Source organism: Antennarius striatus, chromosome 17 (genome assembly GCF_040054535.1).
Source record: "Antennarius striatus isolate MH-2024 chromosome 17, ASM4005453v1, whole genome shotgun sequence".
Classification (NCBI taxonomy): domain Eukaryota; kingdom Metazoa; phylum Chordata; class Actinopteri; order Lophiiformes; family Antennariidae; genus Antennarius; species Antennarius striatus.
Window position 1 is genome coordinate 9,880,577 of NC_090792.1, and position 26,912 is coordinate 9,907,488.

Below are 26,912 nucleotides of genomic sequence, written 5' to 3' on the forward strand. Positions count from 1 at the left end.
ACACAGCCCTGTAGTGCCAGCAGTCACCACACCAGGCCCAGAGAGCAGCTGCCAGGGCAAACCAGCAGGCACTAATTCACCCATCCACAGGGAGCCCCTCCACCCCTTCTTCTTCTTCTTCTTGGCCCTCCCCCCGGCAACAACTCCCTCCTCATCTGTGCATATGCAAATATATACAGGCTTTAATTATAATGAACTTGCCAAAAGCTAATCTCCCTTCTTTCTAATCAAAGACATTTGTAGCTGAGGAGGTTGCCAATATTCTAATAACTAATTATCAGAATTTCTGGAGAATAAACATATTTTCCTTTGGACAATTTCCATTCAAAAGCCTCAAAATCTCTCAAAGACAAAGACTTAAGAATGTTTTGTTTAATGTTGAAGATTAATCACAACATGGGACATATTTAAGACGTATCCAGATTTATAACATATAGGACAATAACTTGATGTTATATGAAGAAAAAATATTTTCTGAACAAGATAAACTTGACTGCAACACACCCACATCCATGTTGGCTGCTTAAACTGCTAACACACCACTCATTTTGTCATTACCTCCTGTGAATGTGAGTTCACTGAGCCCCGGGGGCTTTGGCCGGGCCAGGTACTCAGTGGTTGGTTAAGTGACAACCAAAACGATCAGTGTGTCAGCTGTTCCTCTGACGTGATGAAGACGGTGGTGTTAGGTCTTGCTGTGTCTCAGGTCATTCCCTCTGAGCTAAGCTTTTGGTTAACAAGACAAACTTATTTCTACAGAAAGAAGGTGGCTTAGTTTACCGTGTGCTATAGAACTACCTGAAACATGAATGGCTTGACATTCAGCAATTTTTTTCACCTTTAAGGTTTATGGAGAACATTTGTATTGAATTTCTAAATATTTCTGGTTTTCTCCACCCTGTCTCAGACACACTAACCGACACAATAGTCCACAGCCATGTTAGCCTGTCAGTAAACACAAGAGCCAATGAGGCTGACGGAAACATCAGTCATGTGGTTTTGTACTGTGTCTAATTCTGACAAATAATAGTAGAATAAAATAGGAATAAAAGTCAGGTATCCCCGAGGATCGTGATTCATCCCCTCCACTGAAGTCTGCACAAACATTCCTGATAATCATATGCTGGAAGGTTTCAACATAGTTAGCTATCGTAAACTTTTACATTGAAGTCAATCACTGGTGTGCTCTGTATGCATTCAGAGGGGCTGATGACTTGCATGCCTAATGCCTGCTCTCTATGCTTCAAACGCATTCTCATCTGTCGCTCATCCTATCTCCGATCTCCTTTATCCCAGCTGAAGGTCAGAACATGGCTCGCTCCTTTGGAGAGGCTCTCAAGGCCCTGATGCTCCATACAGCTTACGTAAACATGGTGCAGTTCATAAAGATGCTTATTGTGTGCCTACATCTGTGCACACATGTTGATATCGAAGTCTGCATATTACATACACATTACACCTTACATACCGTCAGTCAAGCTGATTGAAATATTGATGCTGTTTTATTCATTTTTGCTCTACTTGAAAGGCCATCTGGATCTGTTGGCCTTTCTCAGGTTAAATAGACATTCTCTAGTTGAATATGACCAGAGGAGAGTAAAGGGGGGTCTTTTTGTGATGTGAGAGTAAGACAGGAGAGAGGTAGTGGTGGTGGGGAATCACTGAGTGGGATTAAATGGGTTTTTCCTAACAGATGGAAGATTGGCTGCAGGGATATAGTTCACTGTCAATAGTGGAACCTGATATCTGATTATATTCCCTCAGCCCATGAATAAAAGGGATTACATGTGGTTACATGAATAATGAAATTGAGATTTTGTTGACATGAGTATAATTTCTTGTGTCACAGTAATGAACAGATGAATGCTGCCCATCTTGCTGTCTCTTTGTACCAGGTAAGGCCAGCAGATCAGATGTTCTCAACAAGTCAGTGAACCAGATCGCTGCCGGCCAAGTCTGTCACCTCAGGCTAAAGCAACTCTCACATGAAATGAGGCGTGTAATCACTTGAGAAAAGTCCACGCGGCAGGACTCAGTCATGAGTACAAATGGAAAAAAAGCTCACAAGCACTTCTGTGATCCGATCTGTGTGTTCAGCTTTCTTCAATTAACACGTGAACACTGATCTGACTGAGCACTATCTCACAATTAATTTTAATGATGTCTGTTGGAGCGCAAGATAACTGACAAAATTACATATCTGCCACTGTCCCGTTCAAAGGGGGGGTTTTGGGATATTATCACACAGTCTTAATAATTAACAAAGTCTATTAATTATGAACAAATCGAGTGGTGAGATGGTTGCCTGAAGGCATTAGCCTTTTCTCAATACTTTGTTGCTGTTGTGTTGTTGGTAACTGGAGCCCCTTCACTATGACAGAATGAGTGGGAGGTAAATAAGACAGTGGGGGTGGGGGGTGGGGGCAATACCTTGGTTTTGTGCTTTCAAACGGGCATCACAAGCCTGAGGGATAAATTCTGGCCCATCTTCGTAGCATGCTAGACATGTATAGTGGTGCAGAAATGACATCTTTAAATGAAAAGTGCAGATAATAGTCTTTTAGTGATAATAGTTCATGGGTGACCTGTTTAAATGACACCATGCGTAAACAGCAGGGATCTTACGTCCCACAGCTCAGTCAAAACAGCATTTGGCCTTGCAAAGTTGAAACTCCATTTTCAGATGCTAAATCAACACAGCTGGACAATCTGAAGTTTGTGTTTATGTCTGTGTGCTACCTTTCCGACTTGAGTCTAAAAATAACGTGGCCGCATCCTGCTGTGATGCTGGAGTTGCAGTCATCTTTCCCCTCTGAAGGACACAACACTGTCTGAAGATTGGAAGCAGGGGGAATGGGGGTAGGGAGGGAGGAAGCTGTGACTACCGTGTGACAAGCGCCCTGTTCCTTCCTCCCAGGCCTGAGAAACAGGAAGTGTTGCACATAAGGCATTATTGTGACGGAGAGGAAATGCAAGGTCCTCTAAAATAAGAGCCCCAATCTGGCTGTCAATGACAGGGCCTGCCCTCCACAGAGACACCCCCCCCCCTCCACAACTTCACTGATGAATGACGCAGATATAATACAAGCTCTTGTTCTGTAGCTCTACTGAGCTCCTACATGTAAAGAATCCTAAAAATACATACAAAATTTACACTTGGGTTCAGCATGTCATTGAACATATCAAATGAGTCAGTTTCATGCTGAACAGACCCAGATTGAACAGCAGTATAGCCGGTATCCATCCTGTGTGTTTAGCAGAAGCTCAGGAGGTTGCTAAGAGAGATACTAAGATTTGTTGCCGTGTTGCCTCCCAGTTAATTAAAATCCTCCTTTATCTGTTTCATGCTTTCAATTAGAAAGCTTTGGATAAGGCCCAAGCCTCTGCACATAGATAACCATAGCAATAGGACGTGATTAATACAGTGTTCATTTGCACTGTTGGCTGCAGCAATACCTGGCTGTTGTGTGCATGTCGTGTTCTGATGCAATGCATCGAGCTCTGATGAGACAGGATGAGCTCTTAACACTGAGAGTCAAGATCACTGTTCGGTCCACACCAGTCTGAAGACGTCAGCTGAAATGTTTTTATTCAATTGACAGGTCCATCAATGGTGGTCTCTGATTTTCACAATCATTTACCTGCCAAACAGAAACTAAGCTGTACAGAATCAATCATGCTATCTTTAGCATTGTGATATCACAAGCATGTGGGGCTGTTTTAGGTCATTGTTTGTACTGCATATTAAGAACACATTATGCATGATGACAGCACTAAATATATGTACTGAAATAACAACTGACTCTTGAATTACTGAACCACAAAAAAAATTACCCAATAAAAATAAAGAATCACTGAATTAGAATTTTAGCAAACCCACTAAACTAAATCTACTTTAAAAAAAAACTTACACTTACTGCCATCTACTGGTCACACAACAAAATCACAACCAGTGGACCAGAAACCTTTCTTAAACATAACTTACTACTGTAAGGCTTCCAACCGTTCTTTGCTCCACTTGAATACGTGAATGAACTGTTTGATTTCACGAGATTATATAGACTGAGATGTTGGTATAAAACTGTCTCCTCTCAACTGTTCTTTTGGCACACCAGCAAAGTTTATCTGGGGCTTCTTTGGAAAATGTTGTCTCCATCCAGAGATGAATTTTCCTCTCTGTTCTCTGCGGGCATCGGAGCTTTAGACACCTGCAGGAGGAAGCCTCTGCCTACGGCAGGTAAGGCAGGGGTTGGTGACAGCTCTTCGTCACAGGGCTTTCCTCTTCTCATGTTCACCAACCCATGTGTGCACCCTCTGCCCACACCTGCAGGCCCTAGGACACCTGCCATATCTATCGTGGAGTTCAGCAGCGTGGGGGAGGTGTTAGAGGAGATGTGGACGTCAACAGATGGGCCACTGCTGACTGTCACGGGGCTTGGGGGTGGGTTGTGGATTTCAGTGTCGGTTGATGAATGTGATTCTGTGGTTCCAGATCCAAATGGATCTGCTTTCAACTGGCTGTGCTGCTGTTCTACAGGTGAGGTCCGGGCTGGAGACTGAATTCTTGGGTTGAAGCGAGCCAGCAGACCTTGCTCTGTAACTGGGTAGTGATCACTAGCCCACTTCTGACGATCACTACGCATTTGTTCCAGTTTCCTGAGCTGTGTGGGCAACTCCAACATGCTCTCCTGAAAACACAAACAGGTAGACAGTTACTTCAACTGCTCATCTGTGTGGCTCTTTGTAAACTGTATAAAACAAATGGTATATTTCCTTATTTAAGCAACATTTTCACCCAAAAATTAGTTAATAATAATAATAATAATAAAATAGTATTCAATTGATGCAGGGCGATTAGTGATTAGTACTTAAGCTTGATGGGCTCATAATTTTAAAATCTTTCACAACAGGGTTTGAGCAACATGTGATTTACAAGTTTCTGCCCTGAAGAGAGATACTAGTCAGGGGGTTGAATTCTTTTGAGACTGCAGTAATCATTGAAAATAATATTTTGTGTGAATGCAGAAAAAACAACAACCTTGAATTCTGTTATTTCAACTGTTTTTGTGACAGCTGGTTATACCGAGTTGATAAATGGATTATTTTGACAATGAACGTAATAAAACATTAATAATTGCACTTCAACTGTATTATTTTGTGTTTTTTACTGCCTGTGGGTCTGAGAGGACTGTAACTTTATCTGTGCTGTATGTCGTGAATATATGGTACATTTGACATTAAAGTTGACTATGACTATTACATGTAGTAGCTAAAGTAGACTTGATTTAAAGCATAGATCACGCTGATAAATAATAAGTATATAAATAGTACAAATTTGACCAAAGTTATTTATTTATCAAAGAATACTAATGCCAGATTTGGACATGTGGGCATTTTTTAAATAGTACAACAGATATTTCTCAAGAGTAAAAATAGTAAAAATAAACAGCTCAGTCAATTACTCAAAACGCTTACATGCTGCAACTCGTCTGGTTCGAAGTAGCTGCTGTCGAGGTATGAAGCCACCAGGGTCACATAGTCCATCATGAGAGTATCCACCAGTACCAGTCTGAGGGGCAGAAGGTGGATCACTGACAGAGCCATCACCCTTAGCAAGGGCACAGGACAGGGCCTCTTCTGCCAGATCTCCCACTCTTTCTATAACAAAACAAAAACAAAAACCATTGTAGTGTTTAGAGCACTTACAGATACATCTACACTGCAAAATAAAGGCATCTTGGATAAGAGTTTGTCCTCTACCTCTGCAAGCTTTGACTTTATTTGAAGGGATATGAGCTGGGAGGAAGGCATCTTCAGACGGAGACTCAGCACTTCCTCCAGAGTACTCACTCTGTTTGGAAGGAAGCCTCCTGTCTCTGAGTAGAAGCACATGACATCAGCCACCTTAAACCATGCAGGGAGAAGGAATAAAAAAGATTTACCAAACATTCAGATGAAAAATAAGAACGCCACAAGTACACATCATTCAGAACGTGTACCTGTGTGTCAAAGACATTGGCTAGTCTTATACCAAACTGAGAATTTAGACATCCAGCAATGGCTCTGCAGTCATGAATGATCTGTAACAAATGAACAATCAGCATAGATGGAATAGTTTTCACTGTTACTCCATAGGATTTGTAGCCATTTCCACAGCCCACCTTCAGTATATGCTTATTCTCGAGGATCATGGTGAGACCATTCTTAAAAGCTCTGACTCCAAGTAATACGATATCGAACAGGTAGACCTTTCTTTTAGTGGACATCTACGTGAATAAAGAACAGTTTATTCTCAGATTTTTTGATGATGTGTATAAAAAAGAAAGGAGAAACTGATGGATCAAAGAATTAAAATTTGAAGGAATTTAGAGCATCTCACCTGCAGCCAGCACAGCCTCCCATGATTAAATACCCCAACACCATCAGCTCCCACACCAATCACCTGCTGCTTCTGGATGTCCATCAACTGAGGGAAAGGAACTCAATACATTACAGTATTTGTACGACACGTTTAATTAAATGCATGTCTCCATTATTACTATTATCCATAGATTTAAATACTGTTAATGCTTATAACCAACTTACAGCAGGTCCAAAGTTGTCTTGAAAATTATCAATGACTACAAAGTTGACATTTTCCTCTTCATCTGTAAAAAAAAAAAAAAAAAAAAAGGAACCTTTCAGTAGTGATTCATGCTTTATTAATTTTTAAAAAATTTGAAATTACAGTGTGAAAATAATTGTAGAAATAAAACCAAATACTTATTCTGTTTTTTCATACTTACAAGACTCAACCGAATTGTTGTACGGCGGGAACTTTTCCACATTCAGGTCTTCTTCCGGTTTGTACACGGATGTATTTCTGTGCAACACATTGTTTATATGTTGTTTATAGTTTATAGTCACTACAACAAGCAATGACACCGATTGTTGGTTCGTGTTACTTACTCCTTGTCAGTGTCAGCTGCTTTGACAAATTCCACTGTTTATGGAATTATGGTCATTATTACATTATGCAAAACAGATATATAAATGAATTTTAATGACAAAACTTTCGTCTTTCAAGCAACTCTAGTGCAAAACTCACCGTTCAGAATCTCACGTCCAAAAAACAATTTGGAGCCGGAACACCCGCAGCCATCGCTGCGACTGTCTGCAACGAAACAACTGGAGCATGGAGTTCATGATGATTCAAAAACTTTAAACAAATGGTCTCCACAAAGCAAAGAGTCCTTTGACATAAAACAATCAGGTTTTAAAAAACAACAACAAAGCAATGTAAAATAGACGATAAAAATCTACCTTACCATCCGACAGAACCAGCGTTTTGTTGGGATTGATTCTTTGAAGTACGCCCACGTAAGTAGAATTCTTCAGAATTAACTTGATGCGCTTCCCCTTAAAGACATTCATAAACTCAAACTCTTCCATAACTAACTGAAGTTATGTCTGACTTTCACCAAGTAACTAATAACTAAGACGCTGTTAGTTTGCAGGTAAAGTGTGCCTCTGCTAAGCTAACCCTCCAGCTTGTCAGCAACGCAAACTTGTTAGCGCGCGTCGGTGTCCAATCAAGTTAAAGGTGCGTTCAAGTCACCTCGTTATTATCAGCTTCCATTCCGTTGAAATGATAGTTAGCCAAATATCACGTTGTTAATAAATTACATTCTTTCGCTACATTTGCTGAAAAGTTACATTAAAGCCCTTGATGATTTTTTATTTTATTCTACAAGATTATACATTTTTTTAGCATTACGCCTGAACTAAAATACAGAAAATGAATGAATGAATGAATGAATGAATGAATGAATGAATGAATGAATGAATGAATGAATGAATGTACAATACTGTAATTCGTTTTGACTGGAAGGGTTTGGACATTTAGTACAAGGGTGGAGCATATTCCAAGAAAATAATGGATCTAGATAAAAACGTAGAATTTGTTAGCTTTTTTCAATTTCCTTATTTAAACATAGTTCGGGGTTTTTTTCAGCCATGCTTATTAACAAGTGTGTCTGACCTCCTTGCTGATTTCCATACTAATGAATGTCCATCTGTTTTTAAAATTACTGTGACATCATAGTAGTACAAGAAAACAACGAAGTATCAATGTTAGATAGATAGATAGATAGATAGATAGATAGATAGATAGATAGATAGATAGATAGATAGATAGATAGATAGATAGATAGATAGATAGATAGATAGATAGATAGATAGATAGATAGATAGATTTACAAGTCATGCTGTCTAGATGACCAAGTCATTTATAGACACTAATTAAACAGTTTCACGCACACGATTTTTTTATTTCGTTTTATAGACAGACTACAAAAGGCCAACATGCTGCCCTTGTGTCGGTAGCTAGTAGTAACCTAAAATATACACCAGGGGGTGGTCATGGACAAATTCTGGATCGTATGTGTTTCTTAAAAATATAATTCCTCATTACAGCCATATTTTCATCAGCATGCACATGGGTGCGATTGTTTTTCATCTGTCTAGATATAATGTATCAGTGCAACTTGCAGGCCTATAATAAATCCTTAAGGAGGTATACTGTACATCATTCTTGTCTGTCTCGCATTTGTTTGTCACCATCCATTAACTAAGACATTAACTCAAATGGATAACTCAACGTGAAGCTATTCAGTATACTTGATTGTACTCAGTTGAATCATCACTCTTTAGCAACACAAATCTAAACCCTTTATGCAATATGTGCAGCTTCCTTCATCCACTGACAGGTTCATTTTTAAAATTTAGATGTTTGATTTCAGTGTGCAGTACTGGGCTGGACGTCATGACTGAAATCAGATCTGAACTGTGTGTCTTTATCCACATGGGGGCAGACTTAAGGCATCCTATAGTTTTATTCAGGCAGTGTTGTTACGGCGGTATTTTATCAGCAGAAGTCACTGAGATCACTCTGCCTGTGGAAAGACATGAAAACAAACTCTCTTACATGTGAACAGCCAGGAGGCATCAAATCAAAAAGATTCTCTGACAGTGACAGATTAAATCAAAGCTGAGGCTTGCATCATTTGATCAATGTGTAATCACACTCTGTTTAAAGTCAAGTGAAATATGAAATTCGAAACTCGAAAACATATTGAACATGAGTGTTTCATGATGTCTAAAAGATGTGATTTCTTACATTTGATAAATTTCAAATAATTACAGCATATGAATATCATTCCTTCATTTGGAAAATGTCTTAACACATCAGACTGAATTTTTAAATCATAACATTAAAATTCCCTAATCCAAACGTTTTATGGTCTTTGTGGGTCATAATGAAATGGTGACTGTATGGTTATAAACTGACGTAATGTCTAGCCTGCATGAAAGCCTTATCACAGAGCTTTGGTCTCCACCCGGAACCCATGATAAAGACTCAAATAACTTATAAAAGTAGGTGAAATCATCAGAAAACATCCCATGTGGACCTCCTACAGTGTGCTACAATAACTGTATCCCAATGTAGGCCATAATGGAACTTACAACCGCTGTTATCTGTAGAGGAAGGCCCAGCCTTTTCCTGTGCTGCAGACTGAACAAAAAAGAGAGATTCAGTAAACTCACATCTCAACTACAGTTTTTCCTAAATATATTCATGTCAGGAACTCCCCAAGACACAGGACCTTGTTTTGGGGTAATATGAGATTAATTTCTGAATACACTTATTTAAGCAGTGGAGACATGGGTGTGGAGACTAAAATCTATGACGAAATTAGAAATCTTTAAAAGAGGGGCACTGACTAGAGGACATTTACCAAGACCCAACTGAGCACCTTCACTAAATCCAACTCTAATCCAAGTTTCAGGGGGCAAAAGTGCAAAAATAACTACACTCAGGATTCTGTTGATTTCCCCCTCCCTTTACTCGAATCTTTAAAAAAAAAAATGGTGGTTTCATCCTTGACACCTATCCCACCATTCCACCCATGCAGTTTCATGGCAATCTGTCTGGTAGGGCATGTGTAGTCTGGTAGAATAATCCGTGTATTGCAGTGTAGAAATAAGTAAATAAAACAAACCATAATAATAATCAACCATGATTCCGCCCGTCCATCGTGATCCACACTGAAATGAGTTCATTCCAGCTGTACCCCAAACGACCCCACAAAGTTTGATTAAAAAAAAAAAAATCTAACCTGTAGTTTCTTTTGTGCGCCTTGGTGACAAATATTTAGACCAACCCACACTGGTGAACACAATGATGACAATAACAGTTGTTGTTGTTGTTTTTTCTCCAGTTCTCGTTTTATTGCTTTTACCACTCGAGAAATTGGTCAGGGATCAAACTAACTGATCTTTTTTGATTAAAGCGCAAACCTTCAACAACTCGGACTGGACAAGAATCACACAGCCCACTCCGTGTGAGTGACAAGCCCGGCACCACGGCCGCCCCCTCACAGCCGAGCCGGGTGACTCTTTAATTGTGTAACGCACATTGACGAGTCAGCACAATGCTGCTGAGACCGCGGAGGCGCACTTTAGCCGGAGAGGAGCGATGAAATGCTCCCAGTGAGGAGGACACAGATGGACAGCCTCGTTCAGCCGCTCGTCGCGCAATACCTCGCTATGGGATGTCAATCAAAAGAAAACCGAAGTGAAAGTGTAACACCGGAGGAAAAAGGCAAAGAAAATGCGTAAGTCATGTCACCTTTTCGTTGCTTTGACCAAAAAAAAAATTTTGCGCATTTGAAAAAATCAACAGTTGGTTGTATCAGTGATCTAAGGTGTGTTTCTGACAGCTGATGCCGGCTGAGCACGATCCGCACCACCTTAGAATAACACATTTAACATGTTTTTATTGATACTTTGCCCACCCACCCCCACTTCATTGGAAAACTGCGCTGCTGCACCAGTTGCATGTTTTGTATGAATTCCTTTCTTGTGTATTGGTGGCTCAACAGTTTAAAGTGGATGTCCGCAATCAACCGGTATTTTCCCAAGTTAAAGGAAGGAACTGAGAACAATGAGTGGTAATCCTTAAAGCGGGTTTGTTAAAGTCAAACAATGGCTCTACATTTTTTTTGGTGACAATTTCACAGGCTTGTCTGTGCGTTAACAATCAGCCACGGGCTCCTAAGATGGGGTACACATTCACACAGTGAATATCCTGATTTATTTGAAAATAAAGAAACACATTTTGGTGTCAGTAAGCCCTTCCCTCACTCTTCTTGTGTTGGGTCTTCTCAAGGAGAGTGTCTCCAGGATGCAACTCTAGACCCAGAGTTTCTCCTCCGGGGCGTCCTCACAGGTTTCACAAACCCAGCCCGGCCCAAACCAACCCGAGTAAAGCCAATATGTCTTTGGGACACCTCACCAAGGGAGCAAGCTGGGAGGAACTCATCCAGGCCTGCCTGCAGTGTTTTGGTAAGTCTTTGTTGACACGGGTGCTGGGTTTGTTAAGGTCTAAATATCAGAGAACTTTGCAATCAGTGTTTATGGAAACATTGTGGGGATTTTTTTTTAAGTCCACCTCATGGTTTTCTGCTTTATTTTTTGAGAAACGGTGAAACGAGAAGCCCCAGATGGTGGAAAAACTCATTCTTATCACTCCCTGTTGTAGTTTCCCATGAGTCCTCGTGTTTTTTCATCTCTTCTGCTCCAGCAAGTATGGGCAGGCATGTATGTGAAAGGTAGCGGAGTGGTTGAGTTTAAATACTGAAATGTATTTTTGTGATGGAGCTGCATTTATTACTATTATTATTGTTGTTGGAGTGGCATTTGCCAGTCTGACTTTGTTGAAAATATGCATTGAAAATATTGAAAATAATATATTGCCATTTGGTATTATAATTTTTGTGTGTGTCGGCAGTCACAGGCTTCCCTGTATTTGTTGAATACCTGATAGATTTTTAACAATTTATGATTTTCAAATGAATCTTTTAGAAATCAAAAGCTAAAAGCAGTTATTGAGTAGACTGTAGTTGGATCAATCAAGCAAAGATCATCGGCCTCATTGAGTTGTGTGGAGTGCTCTCAGAGTTATGGTGATTGCCTCTCTGAAGAGACAAGCGTTCAAATTGCCGTTGCCTGGTTACAAAAATGGAGCAAGAGCAATGGAGAGGTGTTACAATGGGATGCACATAAAATGACATCCCATCACTACATGTGTTTGTGGAGAGGTAGAACTGGACAGTGACGACAGCATGATGCTCATTTCAGATAAATGAAGGAAATAGAATCAGTCCCTCAAAAAGCAAGAGAACTTCATAGTAAAATTCTGAACTCTGGACGTTGGAAAACTCATCTCCGTGTCATCATACAAAATCTGAGATCCAAACACATTGTCTCACTGAGCATAATGTGTTGTGACTGGGGAGTTCCTTGAACAGCTTCTCTCGATAAAATGGAACACGACGCTGTTCCTCTTGGCCCACATCACAAACGAACCCCCACGGTCCGTGGATCCTTCCACCTTTTCAAATGTGAGAGAGCGCGTAAGAGCTATTTGAAGGATTACCTGATGGCAGCTTCAAACCTGGCTGAGCGTAAAGGTCAGCTCCTCTAGCCGTGTCCTCAGATGCTGACCAGCCTTTGAAATGCTGCAGATCAATTACCGTTGACATCATCACGGTCTTTAGACCACACTGTTCTGGGTAGAATGCATCTAAACCGGCCAAGTGTTGACATAACTCATAATGATTTCACTTATTAAAATGTATTGTTTTTCCTGTAGAGATCCTCATTTTTTTTATTATTCTAAAGTTTGTGAGACATGTCACAATATGAACAGAGTTGAAAGCTCCTATGCAGCAGCTAACTACTGTATTGTTATTTCTCTATTATTATTGATTATGTTGAAGTATATACAGGGATGGATTTTTCACAGTATTGATACAATAGAGCTGTCATTGTGTTAATTTGTAATCCTTCCGCTTGACACATTCTTGATGTTTAGTTTAGATTTTAATTTGTGGATGAATTTAATTTATTGATTTCTAACTACGTTGATCACTGAATCACTACATCAAGAAATGTAAAATTTTCATTTTTGTTTCAATTCCCTATCATTAAGTTTAGTAATGTAACTGTCATGCATTGCTTTAATTTAACCATGAGCCAATAATTAGATGACTATTTCAGCTGTATATCCATTAATTTAAGCTTGGTCTTTCAACAAGTTTCGTACTCAGTATACTATATATAGAATTAAAATTAAAAAAATTAAACTAAAATTAAACATTCTACTATCATGAGGTTTGGTAACTGGAAAAATGCTCTCTGGGGTGTAAGTGGTTGGGAAAATGGCCTCTAAGATGTAAAGATAGCCACACGTGACGTCGGCATCTGACTTTGGATTCCTTTAAAACAAACAGGCCATATGTTCTGAAACACTGTGTCAAAACAAGGAAAAGCGACACGCACTGCTTGGAATGAGTAAGGAATGACAGATAACCTCAAAGTGGGTCAGGTGTGCCGGCCCTCAGCAGAGGTTATCAGCACACAGTATTGTGCAGCTCCAGCGTAATGGGCGGCAACTTTTCCAAAATTTCCAGTCAGGAACATACAGCCAGAGAGGATTTCCTCCTACAATTAACCCTGCACAGGGAGGTTTAGTGGTTGGAAAGTTGTGAAGAAAAAAAAGGATGGAGCAATTGTTTACCAGATGGAGAGTCACAACTTCCTGTTGTGGATTTGCCATTGTACTAACATTGGTGATTGTGACTAAAACACGAGTGTTAACTGGTGGTTCATATCCGAGTTTTATCACAGATCAGGTCAAAAAGAAATACATGAATAAATATGTCTTAACTGCATTAACACATAACACGTCATCTTAAACACTAGACATTGTTTCACTTGTCTTTTTTAGTCTCTTGTTGACTTTACTGGTGAGGTCATCAGCATTCACTGACTGAGTGAGCGTTACAAGCAGAAACACACCCCATGCAGGATATGAAGGCTGGATTAGACAGCTGCAACTGAAGTGGTGAGTTGCTTACAGATAACAAAGATTCGAAAACATGTTGCCATGGCGTCCAAGGCATGTCCAAGGTGATATGGTTTGAAAGTGTGTCCGCAGTCGACTGATGTCCTTGATGGTGTCAAGATACTGCAGCTTAAAGGGAAAGAGTGCACAGCTCGAGAATTCACAAATGTTTTCCTTCAAATTTCAAGTGCAGTCTGTTTGTTCATGTCTACACATAGAGAGAGGATGATGTAGGCAGCCTAAAGTAGAAACAATATTTTTAAAGAAATTAAATATTTTTCCAGATATGTCAACTGATAATTCACTCTACCATTTCACAGAAAGTAGTTGCGTTACGTGAACCGAAGTGAGGAGGAAAATTTGTTTTCTGTAAAGATCACATGTGACTTTAACACCTTGAGACTTACATGTCACACATGTAATTCTCAAGGTGTTCGACAGCAAAAAAAAATAAAAAAAATTCTCCATCTGTGAGTCTCAAGATGTTGGTTGTAGCATATTGTCAGACAGCCAAAAAAAGAATAGGTGATCTTGTCACAAATAGAGGAAGTGACATACATGCAGGGGAAAAGGAAGCAAACAGCTAGTGAGACAAACAAGCTGCAGTGGTTCTCACAATCAAAGGAAGAGGAATGTCTTAAGAAATGTGGGTTTGTGAACTCCAGACCTCTGTTGTCCATTGATGGAAATACTGTATCTCTGTCTTACAGTAGTGTAAAACAAGAGAAAATGTGTACCTATATTTAAGTTCACTGCAAATGAGAAATAATCTGGAAAAATCCGGATTGCACTACATCAGTGAGCATTTTCAAACTCTATGAATCAACCAGCAAATATTCCCAGTAAATAAAAGCTTTAATTCATCTGTGCCAAAGCGCCACAACACTCTGACTGACACCTTTCATAATGATGAATATTTGTGCCGTCATTTGACATTTAGTGATCAACTGCTGAAAATAGTCCCAAATTAAAGTGCAAATGTCTCCTGTAAAAAACTTTCACCAGCTGTTTATAAGAAGTCTTCTAATGAGACTTGGCTTGTTGGATTGTATGTAACATATCTTAAAAAGTTGTCAGCAGATTTTAATGTTTGTGTATAGGTGGATACATTTTGAGTACAGCATTTTCTGCACTATAAGGCGTACTGGATTATAAGGCGCACCTTCAATGAATGGCATATTTAAAAACATTTTCATATATAAGGTGCACTGGATTGTAAAACACACTGGACCATAAGGCACACCTTCAACGAATGCCATATTCTAAACCATTTTCATATAGTGTATAAGGCGCACTGGATTATAAGATGCACTGTTGGTTTTTTTGAGAAAATTAAATGCTTTTGGGTGTGCGTTATAGTACGGAAAATACTGCACTTTCTGAGGTATATCCAGATGTGGATGGGGGTTCTGATTTACCTTTTCTCCTTAAAAATAGCAAGACAGGGCATATTTTACATGGATGATCTTTTGATCTTTTGATCATCCATGTGTATTTGATTTTATTGCTGTAACAGAGAGGGGTAGAGACATAATGCTCCCACCAGTAGCTGAACTTATGCTTATTCGATGCCATACAAATTGATCTCATATATCTGTGGATGGTAAGATGTTATATCTAGACAAAAAGAAATAGATCTGATCTGCCGTTTTTAAAAATCATATAAATCTGTCAATAATTTATGAACTGCTGAGAATACACAAATAATTCCAAGTGCCAAAAGTAGCTTTTCAGGGTCCAGTCATTAGGTGGTATAGTATTACTATTACTATTATTTAACATGAGGGTGATCATGGCGATATGAACATAGTGTGCACTGTGAATTCCATGCACATTTCTCTTCACCTTCGTGAGTGTCCCTTTCGTATTCTGGAGGTCTAAATGGGAAATAAACTGTTGATACAACCCCTATAAACAATTGTCAGAAGATTTTGTTCAGACAGCCGGGAACCTGTTTTCTGATTGTTAAGGTTCACGCGACAGTGGCGTCGGTGAAGATATGAGATTTCACAATGTTTTTTTTTTAAACAGAAGCTGCTTTTTTAAATTCTTTATCGTGAACAAGGGTCTTGGGATTGAGAGTGAGTTCATGCAAGTCCATTATTTTTTTAATGAAAGTCATTTACAGTATTTTTTCTACTGCACTACATGTCAGAACAGAACTTTGAGTGTACATGAATGAGTTTGCGATGTGAAGAAAATCACCAGACTCATCCTTTTAAAAAACTACATTTTTTTGTGTTGATCCTGGGGGTTTGTGTTTGCTGAAGTGTTTCCTACATGTCTTGTTGTAAGGATCATGATGAGGCTAAGACACATATAAACTTATTCTTGATATGTTTTGTTAAACAGCTGTTGCAAGGTGAGTACGGATAAAGTCATGTTTTTATTTGTGGTTATACGAGGATAGTCTGAAGTTTAATGCAGGTAAAATAATTTCAACACCATTCACCCACATAGGTCTTATGTAAGCTTCTAATAGGTTTTGTCATTTGGAAACAGTAATTTTTCCAAAAAAACCTGTCTGTCTGTCTGTCTACACACCTGCCTAAATGGAGGAATCTTTTCAGTTCTTGCCAGCTGTTGAATGATCACCAACCAAGTTTGTATTTTCTCCCGTGTGTATTTTTGTCTGTGCTTATCAACAGTTATAACCATAAAACATTATACCGTATAATGAATTCACTTCTTAAAATGTAAATCTCCACTTCTTTTGAACTGGATAACAAACTGCTTACAGTGAAAGTTTCCCTGGGAAAGTGTAAACAGAGACTTTTGGTCAGATTCTTGTAAATCACTTTATTTTATATCTCTGGGAATTGAACCCACATGAAGGCATGAAGACAAACCACACAGAAATTGCCAGTTTTCAAGCTGATGACCTCATTTTCTTTTGTAGGCTACAAAGATAGATTGAGACTAAATAACAGATTGACTTTCATAATGACACAAAGTTAATTTTAGTATGTTTTAAAGCTGATTTTTCAAATCAAATAAACTTACTCTAGTCAGTAGCAATGGGATAAACCTGAATGTGTGAATGTTGTCTTCTAGACTCCAATGGCTGCGTCTGTGGGAGCAGCCACCTGTTGAACATCAGCCTCACCATGCACCGTCTCTTGATCTCCTCCACTGATCTGCTGGACAAAATCATCACTCTATATCCTTCAGCTCTCACAAAACACTGAAGTTATTCAAACAGTGCATTTGCCACATTTTGAGCACCAAATGTAAGATGGGAGATCAGCAGCTCTGCTGTGTGCTGCTTTCCTTTGGTTGTCAACAGCAACAGGCAATCAGGCTTGTGCTTTGCTTACAATGCAGCCTGTAGCTGTCGGTGTAAAATATGAAAGGCGAGTAGTTTGTTATTTACTGCTAATGTTAGTGGCTGTAGACCATGTATTATATCTGTGTGATTGTAAATTTCCTGTGCTTTGGGAATTATACCCCTTGAATCCAAGAAAAGGGAGTCTACTACCAGAATGCATTAACATCCTGTTATTTCCACCCTTTCACACCTAAAAAAACATGTTTTATTGTAGCTCCTTGGATGGATCGCTTCTAATCTGGGCCTCTATGCAGGAAACAGCAGTGACGTCACAAAGCCTCACACACAGCCTGACAAGCAGAGGTGTCAGTTGTTAATTGCCTCTGTGTGTGTGTGTATATATATATATATATTTATATATATATATATATATATATATATATATATATATATATATATATATATATATATATATGTGTGTGTGTGTGTGTGTGTATATATACTTTAAAACATACTATATATATATATACATATAGACATACAGTATATACAGTATATGTACAGTATATATTTACATATATATATTTACACACATGCACACCTACACACACACACACACACACACACACACACACACACACACACACACACACACACACACACACACACACACACACACACACACACACTCACTGACCCTCCATTGCTTAAAGAGGCCCCTGCTCACACGAACCTACGTCAGAGCATGCAACACGAATGCCCCTCTGCTATTTTTAACCCTCTCATTCTGAGCTGAAGACCCAAAAGGATCCATCATATAAACTCAGTGTGTGGGTTAGGATCAGGGAAGAGCCGCAGGGGCCATTGACAGCCCTCATCACAGTCTGGCCTTGGGATTGCGTGGGCAGTTCGTCTGCTCCCATGACGCAATTAGCCTTTTATATGTGCATCATTTCAAGCCGATTTCTGCCAATCGAGAGCTATAGTGTCAGTCTGTTTATGGACCGTGATCCTTAATGGGGCCCTAATTTTAGGGTCAACATATGAATTGTAGAGCTGTTAAAATTTTATGAATAATTGCTTTCAAGTCTGCCAGTAAACAATGCACATTGACAAACAGTTGTTCCACAGTATATGATGCATTCACTGTGTTTTTGTACATTTTCATATTCACTAACTTCTTTATGCCAGAATGATTCAGCGGTGCTCATCAGAGTTTTGCTTGGTGCAGTCACCGCCTCCCACACTACCAAATGCCACTTCTGTTCGCCTTTTTGTTTAGTTGCTGCAGTTTTTATTAATGAGCTGTTTTTAGGAAGGAAACTCTGCAGTCGAATCCTCCATATGTTCAATATTTACACAAAACATACCTGTGCTTAACAAAGTCAAAGATCAGCAGATTTTTGCTCGAAGTTGTTTTTATCTAAACAAAGTGCTGCTAAGATGGAGACAACCTGACTGCTCCCACAGCTTCGGAATTCAACCAGTCAACGTCGCTTCCTTAACTGAAGTATTTACATTTAAAATAGCTCTGGACAATGAGCAGCAATCAGAGTGCCAGAGGATATGCTACTTCATTAGGTGAGTAACACACCAACACTTTTTAAGAGTCTACCTGCATATCCTCTGTCCGCTTCACCGAGTCTTCTCCGAAATCCAGGTATTGGATCCAGGAGTTCTGGTTGATGTTCCGGTTGCATCACAGCTTGTCCGACAGTCTGGAGCAGTTTCGAGAGCTGATCAGAGATCAAGGACAAGAGCATCTTTGCTCTCTCCTAGAGACCAAATGGATGTAAGTGTTAATCTGTGACCAGCTGGCAGCTGATATTAGGCCTGAACAAGTTAGTTGTTGGTTGCAATCATGAATACAGGCTCTGAACTGTGAGCATAAATTTGGGGCTGTGGATGTAATGTCAAAGTTGGACAATGAAGTTAAATTTCTCACTGTATGATAACACATTTCCTGGTGAATGTGTTGTGTTGCAAATGGAATGTGAGGAAATGTCCATCACAGTTTCCAGCAGCCCAAGGTGACACATTCAAATGTCTTATATTGTCTTGACCAACAGCCCGAGATTGAAGTTGATCAATTTACTGTCACAGATTCTATAAAAAACTACAAATATTGAAACTTTTGAATCACGTGTGAAGCATATTATCAATATAATTTACCTGAATTAAGACAAAACAATAAAAATGCCAATCAATGTAAAGTCAATGAACTAATCATTTCATCATCACTGAAATTGGCCTCATAAATAACTTTCAATATAAAGTTTTTGTGTCATTTTGCACCTGTGTTTATTTAGAAGCCCTATTCACACCTGAAGCTGCAACTTTTCTTATCTTTGGAGTCTTGCTGTGACTGAAGTTTTGCTCATTGTTAATGTGCTTACGTTATATTCCATGGTACGTTCTAGAAATGAGCGTGACTGGTCGTGGAAGGCCAGCCAAAAGATCAAAGCTAACAGCAGTAAGAAGAGGAAGGTGTCGCTTCTTTTTGATCACCTGGAGCCCATTGAGCTAGCTGAACATCTCACCTTCCTGGAATTCAAGTCGTTCTGCAGGATTTCAGTAAGCATTCGTCCTAAAAGAACATTTTTTTGCATGTACTTCATCTGTTGCAGATTTGCCTGTTTGACTTTCTGTGAACTAAAAACCACTCAGTGTTTCCTCCCCACGGGAAATGCCTCATAGTTTCCATGCAGCAAATCAAAAGTGTCTCTCTGCTCTGCTTTCCAGTTTCTAGACTATCAGAACTACATAAGAAATTGCTGCATGAAGGACATCCCTGTGATGGAACGTTCCATTGCTCTGTGTAATGGTATCTCCCAGTGGGTTCAGCTGATGGTGCTAAGCAGGCCAACCGCACAGCTGAGAGCTGAGGTTTACACCAAGTTTATCCACGTGGCCCAGGTACAAGTTTGATAGACCGTGCAGTAACACACACACACACACACACACACACACACACACACACACACACACACACACACACACACACACACACACACACACACACGGTTTCTGTTCCTAGATTCTCACAGAGAAAAATGGAAGTCTATTTGAAACATTTCCTCTTTGATTGCATCTATGTACTGCTGTTAACACACTGCATCATATTCAGGACAGTCTATTCTCACACTCCTCGCAACACTGTAGATGCTGCATAATTTGCAGTGCATTATACATTTTCAGAGAGCACTGGTAATGATTCTCAAGAGTTCTGCTGCGTTCTTTTAATGAATCCAAGAGAGAATTATCAATTTAAAAATATTATATATGACTAAATGCAAGATAATGAAGCCATTGAGTAGAACACAGTTAAACAATAAGGATTTTTTGGAAGTAGGAGAGAATGACTCGTGAGTGTATTCGCTCAGCAGCCCTCGCTTGTTCAAACCACTCCAATATTAAGCTGCATGCAGCCTACAGAGAAGTGAGGAGAGCCATTAAGCAGGCTTGTACTCGCAAGGACCTCTTGCACTATAACACTAATGCACCAGTATGCTGCTGCTCACTGCTGTCAACCTCAAAACCCAGGGGTGTGGAAATGAATTTCACACCATAATGCTCCAGTGAGAGCGCAAATTAGACCTCTGCACGGAGAGGGTAAAGCACTTTCAAAAAAGAGTGATATATCAGTACATGGTTAAGAAAAACTCCAAAATATAAGTGGTTTATATAACTGCAGTATTGTGGATTACATAAGCAGGGCTACATGGAGCAAGTTTTATTGCACCTTTGTATGTGTATGCACGGATGGACTGATATGTGTGCTTTTTGTGTACATGCACCAGCGTCTACATCTTATGCACAATTACAACACACTAATGGCAGTGGTGGGAGGGCTATGTCACAGCTCAATCTCCAGACTAAAGGACACCACCTCACACGTACCCAGTGAGGCCACAAAGGTAAATGATGCCAGCCCCCATAAGATACAGTTGACTGTAGAGATAAAACATATGATGGGTTGTTACAATCATTCTACTCATTCCACAGGTACTGAATGAGATGACGGACCTGCTGTCTTCTTGCAGAAACTATGACAATTACAGACAAGCTTACAACAGGTGCACAGGTTTTAAGATCCCCATCCTGGGTGTTCATCTTAAAGACCTGATTTCAGTCAACGAGGCCATGTCTGACTATGTGGAGGACAACAAAGTGAATGTGCAGAAGCTCCAGGCACTCTACAGCCACATTAATGATCTTATCCAGCTCCAACAGATCCCTCCCAGGCTGGATGCTAACAAGGACCTGGTCCACCTGCTGACGGTACTACAGCTTTGTCTTCAGGCTCTTTAAATTGTGATGCATCTTCGTGTGATTCACCAGTTTGTACTGAACACTAGCAAATATGCAAATGAGTGTGACACAGCATCTGTATTGTCTGTGCTTGTGTGGGTGTGATTAGTGTCCGCGAATGTGTAGGTGACAAACTAATTGTGAATGAGAGTGAGTTCAGATTGTTGTATTGTTGTAATCTGTGTGCATCATTTTAAATGTACTTAAATAACAGGCTGTCTGTTGAGCTGACATGTGTTCTCTCATCCTTAAAGCTGTCTCTGGACCTCTACTACACGGAGGATGAGATCTATGAGCTTTCCTACACCAGAGAACCAAGGAACTGTAAAGCACCTGTGAGTTAGAGAAGCAAAGAAATGTATTTAGAATATTTACCACCCGGCTTCAATTTATAGTCATTGACAGTAGCAAATTTACTTATCTTAAAGACTGGATATGAGTGAATGCAGCTGTCCCTTTTTTGTTTAAAAGCCCAGCCATGGATTCTAATATGTTTGTCCAAGTCAGTGCTTACATTTTCTAAATTTGCTTATATGTCAGGAGCCCATCATGATACCAGGCTTCTACATGTACGCTAGATGGTAAAACTGCGAGATGTTATCTGTTAGCCGAGCTTAAACAGGAGAAAGGTGGATACTATAGAGAAAAGAGTATAAAGTGGACAAAATAATTATGGAATCATGCCACATATTAGGAAATTATTATAGAGGATGATTTTGCATAATCAGGGGATGATTTTGCACCCACTCTTATGCCTGTGTGCTAAATTTGAAGTTACAGACGTTTTCAAACAAATGGAACAGCTAGCCTGGCTCTGTCCAATGGTTACAAGTTCCTGCATTCCTGCTATGGTTATACTATTACATTTAATCTGTTTATTTCATGCAAGAACATGTTTACAATGCCAGATGCCCCTGACGTTTATCCCCATTTAGATTCCTGTAGGAACTTTAAAACAGTAAATATGTAAGATTTACAGATATTCCTTTCAAGGCAGGATTGACGTATGCCTCAGGTTCTCAGTTTCTATGTCAAGCTAAGCTGACGGTCTGCATGCTCTGACCACATTACAGGGTATGGTGTGGAACCATTTTACTCATTTGATTCTCTATGAGAAATTAACATATGCTCAAAGCATTACATTACAGTACAGCTTTGAGTATATCTGACTCCTAAATTGCTTTTTAGAGCTGGTAATGAATAGATTGTGTTTTATAGATAAGCTAAGTTTTTTAATGGCTAATTCATTTTCTATCAGCCAGCCACTCCCTCCAGACCTCCAGTGGTTGTGGACTGGGCATCAGGAGTGGCCCCTAAACCTGACCCTCGAACCATCAGTAAACATGTGCAAAGAATGGTGGATGTAAGTTTCTCCCTTTACAGCTACTCAGTATTTCAGTCATGATGCTACATAAACATAATAATTTATTTTAGCTATTCTTCTGGCCACTTTTGACAGCCTGCTCATGAAGCTATTTTTCACCTGAACAATAATACTGTTTGTCTCCTGTCTTTCACAGTCTGTGTTTAAAAACTATGATCACGATGAGAACGGCTTCATTTCTCAAGGGGAATTTGAGAAAATTGCTGCTAGCTTCCCGTTTTCCTTCTGTGTCTTGGACAAAGAGAAGTGAGTATTTTGCAGGTCATAGCCTGATCTCATAAATTACTTAAGAGAGGAAGAAAATGTGGTGTTGTAGTGACGAGCGTGGCAACAGAAAGCATGAAATTGCTGCAGTGATAACCATAACCCGCCTACAGCGGTACATGATACTCAAATCCCACACAAGAGGATGGGATGTCCCATTTGGACCTAAAACAAAAAACCACCATTGTTAATGTTACATTTTTGAAATTATACAACTACAAAAAGGTAGATAGGTGGGGGATAAGCATATGAAAGTGCTTGGCAACATGTTTATTTCTGAAAGATACCAATTGCAGGTCCTGTACCTCTGCTAAATGAGGCTGTATTTGTTCTATCCAGGGAGGGACTCATCAGCAGAGAGGAAATAACAGCCTATTTCATGCGGGCCAGCGTAATCTGCTCTAAACTGGGTCTTGGCTTTGTCCACAACTTCCAGGAGACCACTTACATGAAACCCACCTTCTGTGACAACTGTTCAGGCTTTGTAAGTCACTAAACAAGCACAGTCATTATTAAATATAGCACATTACTGCTGCGTGATGGTCTACATATTCACCACTGCTTTTACTTGCTGATTGTTTTTTATTGTATGCTCTGCCTCACAGTTATGGGGTGTCATCAAGCAAGGCTACAGATGCAAAGGTAATTGTTGCAGTCTGACTTGTGCAACTTAGGCATGTAAATCAGTGGCCAAATGTGTGTATCGTGCTTGAAATGAGGAGGGGTTTTTACAGTGCCTGTGAAAGAGCACGTAAAGCAGAGATATCTTGACATCTGAAGACAGTGGTTGTGGTTTTCTGTGTTGCACACATCTAGCTGAACCATGCACCCTACAAAAAACAAAGAATCAGTCTGCAACCAGAACCACAGTTTTCCCCCCTCCAGGAAGATCTGAGCTATTTTGTTTCATCACAGTTAGCATGCAGAAGTTCTGAGATATGCATTGGCAGAGCAGATCGTGTTAGATACTGGCTCCTGTTCTGACGTGATCTGCATTCTTCTAGACTGTGGGATGAACTGCCACAAACTGTGTAAGGACCAGGTGGCGTTCGAGTGCAAGAAGAACGCCAAAGTGGTCAACGCCATCGACAGTCCAACACCGAGCTCCACCCCTGTCACCATTAGCACCTCAGAGGGTGGGTTTACATGAAGAGTGATTGTGTTCAATGTCAGCGTGAACCCTCATCTGAGTTATTAAAACCATAACATCGTGAACATCAGTAGGCTCTGATGTCATGTGCCGCGTGGTGGCGAGACGTCTTACAGCAGTAAACTAGTAAATTCCTGTAATTACTGTTAACCACACAAACAAAAATCAAAGTACACATGATTTTACTTTATTTTTCTACAGCCTATGGAGTTGCTGTGAAGAGGGGGTGATTTCCCTTCAGTTGTCATTTTGAACCATTTCATTTCCAGTAATACTGAAGTAACAACCCACCAGCTGCGAGAAAGACGTCATGTTCAGAAGAAAATAACTTTCTGTTTTACTTGTATGGATTGACTGACAAGTTAAAACATGGGGTCTATATTAACTCAGCTCCTCGTCAAATGTGTCATTATTCCATTCTAAATCATCACATTTCGTAATGTATTGAGTCAATCTGTGTTTGGTTGTTTGAAAAGTGGAAGGGAATTATTATTTTCCATTTATCTCACTGGGTTTTTTGATAATTCTACACTCCCCAGGTTCAGAAGAATGTCCATTCCCCTACCCATCAGATGAGAGTAAAGACTGGAGCCCAGACTCCCCGGTCACCTGTCCCTCCAGGCCCCAGAGGGTCCACAGTGGCACCCAGACAGAGGGACCCCAGATTTCCTCTGCAGCCCCTGAAGCCAGCTGCCCTCAGCTCTCTCTGCTGGTCCCAGCAGCACAAACCCTAAACTTGTGTCCGAGCCCCGTGCCTCAGAGAAAACAGAGACACTGCGCCAAGTGGGAAAACAGAGCATCTATTAGACCCAAGGAATCAGAAGAAGAGATCAGCGATACTTATGAATTTCTGGAATCAGTGAGTGTCAGGACTACTTTTCTTCCTGATGAATGCACAGTACATAAATCGACCACAGTAACTGTACATCATGAAAATTTTCTGCATCTTTCCCAGGACAACCAGAAGCTGCAGAAAGCTAATGAGGCACTACGTAGGAAGCTGAAGGAGGCAGAGCGCGAGGTGGAAATTCTAAAGACGCTGCTGAAGAGACATGCTCTCCACCCTGTGGAGGAGGACTCCTCCTCTTAAAACAAACAGGCACCAGATCGCCTCCAGGGAGATGGTGCTGCCCCCATATGGCAGCGTGTGTGCATGTGGATTCAGTGTTTAATCCAAAGGTCATAAACATTGCAACTATTTAACTGTGTAATGATACCCAGATTCAGTATTCTAAAGTGAAAATAGATCAGGGTAACAAGGCTCAATATTTATGTTAAACATAAAACAGAAATCAGAGACTGCAGTAAAATGCATGGCACAAAAATCATGTCTTTTTATTCATATGACTTTGCATTTGGTGCATTATAATAATTATTCTTTCAAACAATCATTCCCTTATTATTGGAGCAGATTGATAGTTGAAAGACTCAAATATCCAGAACTGTTTCTTTGCATCATTATCATTGTCTGTTTTCAGTGCTTCTGTTAATATTTATTGTCTCAAACACTACACAGTTAGTATAGAGCGACAAATGAACATTTTGTACAGTATGCTGGTACTTTCAGTTGATATTTATGCTAATTTGTTTCAGCGTCACACCGATTCTTTTAATTCGTATTGTGCAGCCATGCCATCTTTATTATTATATTGGTCCATTGTAGAAGTGTTGTACCATAGTGAGAATCAAGACACATGCATTTGTAATGTGCGTAATGTACTGTAATAATGAAGTACAAATAGTGTGATTTGAATTAAGTTGATATCATTCGTTCTTTCTGTATTGTTCTATTATAATAATAAACACTGTAAATCCATTGCTGGTGCTGCTTCTTTTTACCTCTGGGTGTCACTAAAGCCTCATTATATTTTTTCAGCTTCTGCCAGTTATCAGCTACTGTATGTCTGTTTGCTTATCTGTTCCTGTCAAATTAAAGCGCAAAAAAGTCCTCATAATCTGACAGTTATTGCCAGCATAAATGTATGTAGTAAATTTAAAGAACAGGGCATTACGGTTTTGTTTGCTAAGACTGATTCCCATTTAGTTAAAGCATCATCACCTGCTAGGAAAAGATGGCTTTTGAGTGACACAAACCTTTTAAGTCAGGCTGCGCCACCCTGTTGTCTGGAGACCTGCCAATCTGTCCCATCCCTTGGGCCTTGCGGCTGATAATGAGTCTAGCTCCACAGTTAATGTGGATTGGCCTGTAGATAATGAGAGGGTGACTGCCTGCTGTTGAAGACACAGAGATTCAAACTATGTGCTAAATCCTACAGCTCTTTTAAGCAATTCGGGGAACAGCAGGTGAGTTTCTGCTGCTATTATCTCAGTGATATGGTACAGTTCTGTCGTAGAAATGCAACGTTAGGGTGAAGAAAACCATTTGACTCTTACTATATTATGTGTTTCTCAGTTCTTTGCAGTGTTAATGACTTGTTGCCATGAGTTGGCAGTGAGCAGAGGCCCTCTGAAGAAGGATAATCTCTGAGGCATAGCGGCAGCTCCCAAGCTCCATTTTGGTGACAGCCAATTTACTTCTATTTGGAAGTAACATCCAGTTGCAAGGGATTAAAACACCCCAAGTCCA

At 39.9% G+C, this 26,912-nt stretch overlaps 2 protein-coding genes across 3 annotated transcripts; one reads left to right on the forward strand and one right to left on the reverse strand.

Moving 5' to 3' along the window:
• Positions 1-4,005: 4,005 nt before the first annotated feature.
• On the reverse strand, positions 4,006-7,431 carry exd1 (exonuclease 3'-5' domain containing 1). The gene is made up of 11 exons (XM_068339335.1): positions 7,308-7,431; positions 7,088-7,153; positions 6,949-6,982; positions 6,786-6,862; positions 6,586-6,647; positions 6,380-6,466; positions 6,162-6,266; positions 6,000-6,080; positions 5,761-5,904; positions 5,476-5,658; positions 4,006-4,688 (listed from the first exon to the last, which is right to left on the reverse strand). The coding sequence occupies exons 1-11, from the start codon at positions 7,429-7,431 to the stop codon at positions 4,122-4,124; spliced, it is 1,530 nt and encodes a 509-aa protein (XP_068195436.1). The 3' UTR covers positions 4,006-4,121.
• A 3,013-nt stretch (positions 7,432-10,444) lies between these two features.
• Positions 10,445-26,161, forward strand: LOC137610991 (RAS guanyl-releasing protein 1-like). 2 transcript variants are annotated; one of them, XM_068338926.1, is made up of 17 exons: positions 10,445-10,655; positions 11,210-11,385; positions 17,003-17,108; positions 18,735-18,797; positions 18,877-19,008; positions 19,637-19,790; positions 19,959-20,132; positions 21,017-21,133; positions 21,222-21,497; positions 21,782-21,862; positions 22,786-22,890; positions 23,048-23,157; positions 23,515-23,659; positions 23,781-23,817; positions 24,180-24,311; positions 24,865-25,184; positions 25,281-26,161. In XM_068338926.1, the coding sequence occupies exons 1-17, from the start codon at positions 10,522-10,524 to the stop codon at positions 25,413-25,415; spliced, it is 2,397 nt and encodes a 798-aa protein (XP_068195027.1). In that variant the 5' UTR covers positions 10,445-10,521; the 3' UTR covers positions 25,416-26,161. The 2 variants fall into 2 exon arrangements, with proteins under 2 accessions (XP_068195027.1, XP_068195028.1); XM_068338927.1 differs by lacking the exon at positions 11,210-11,385 and having other exon boundaries at positions 10,547-10,655.
• The last annotated feature ends 751 nt before the right edge of the window (positions 26,162-26,912 follow it).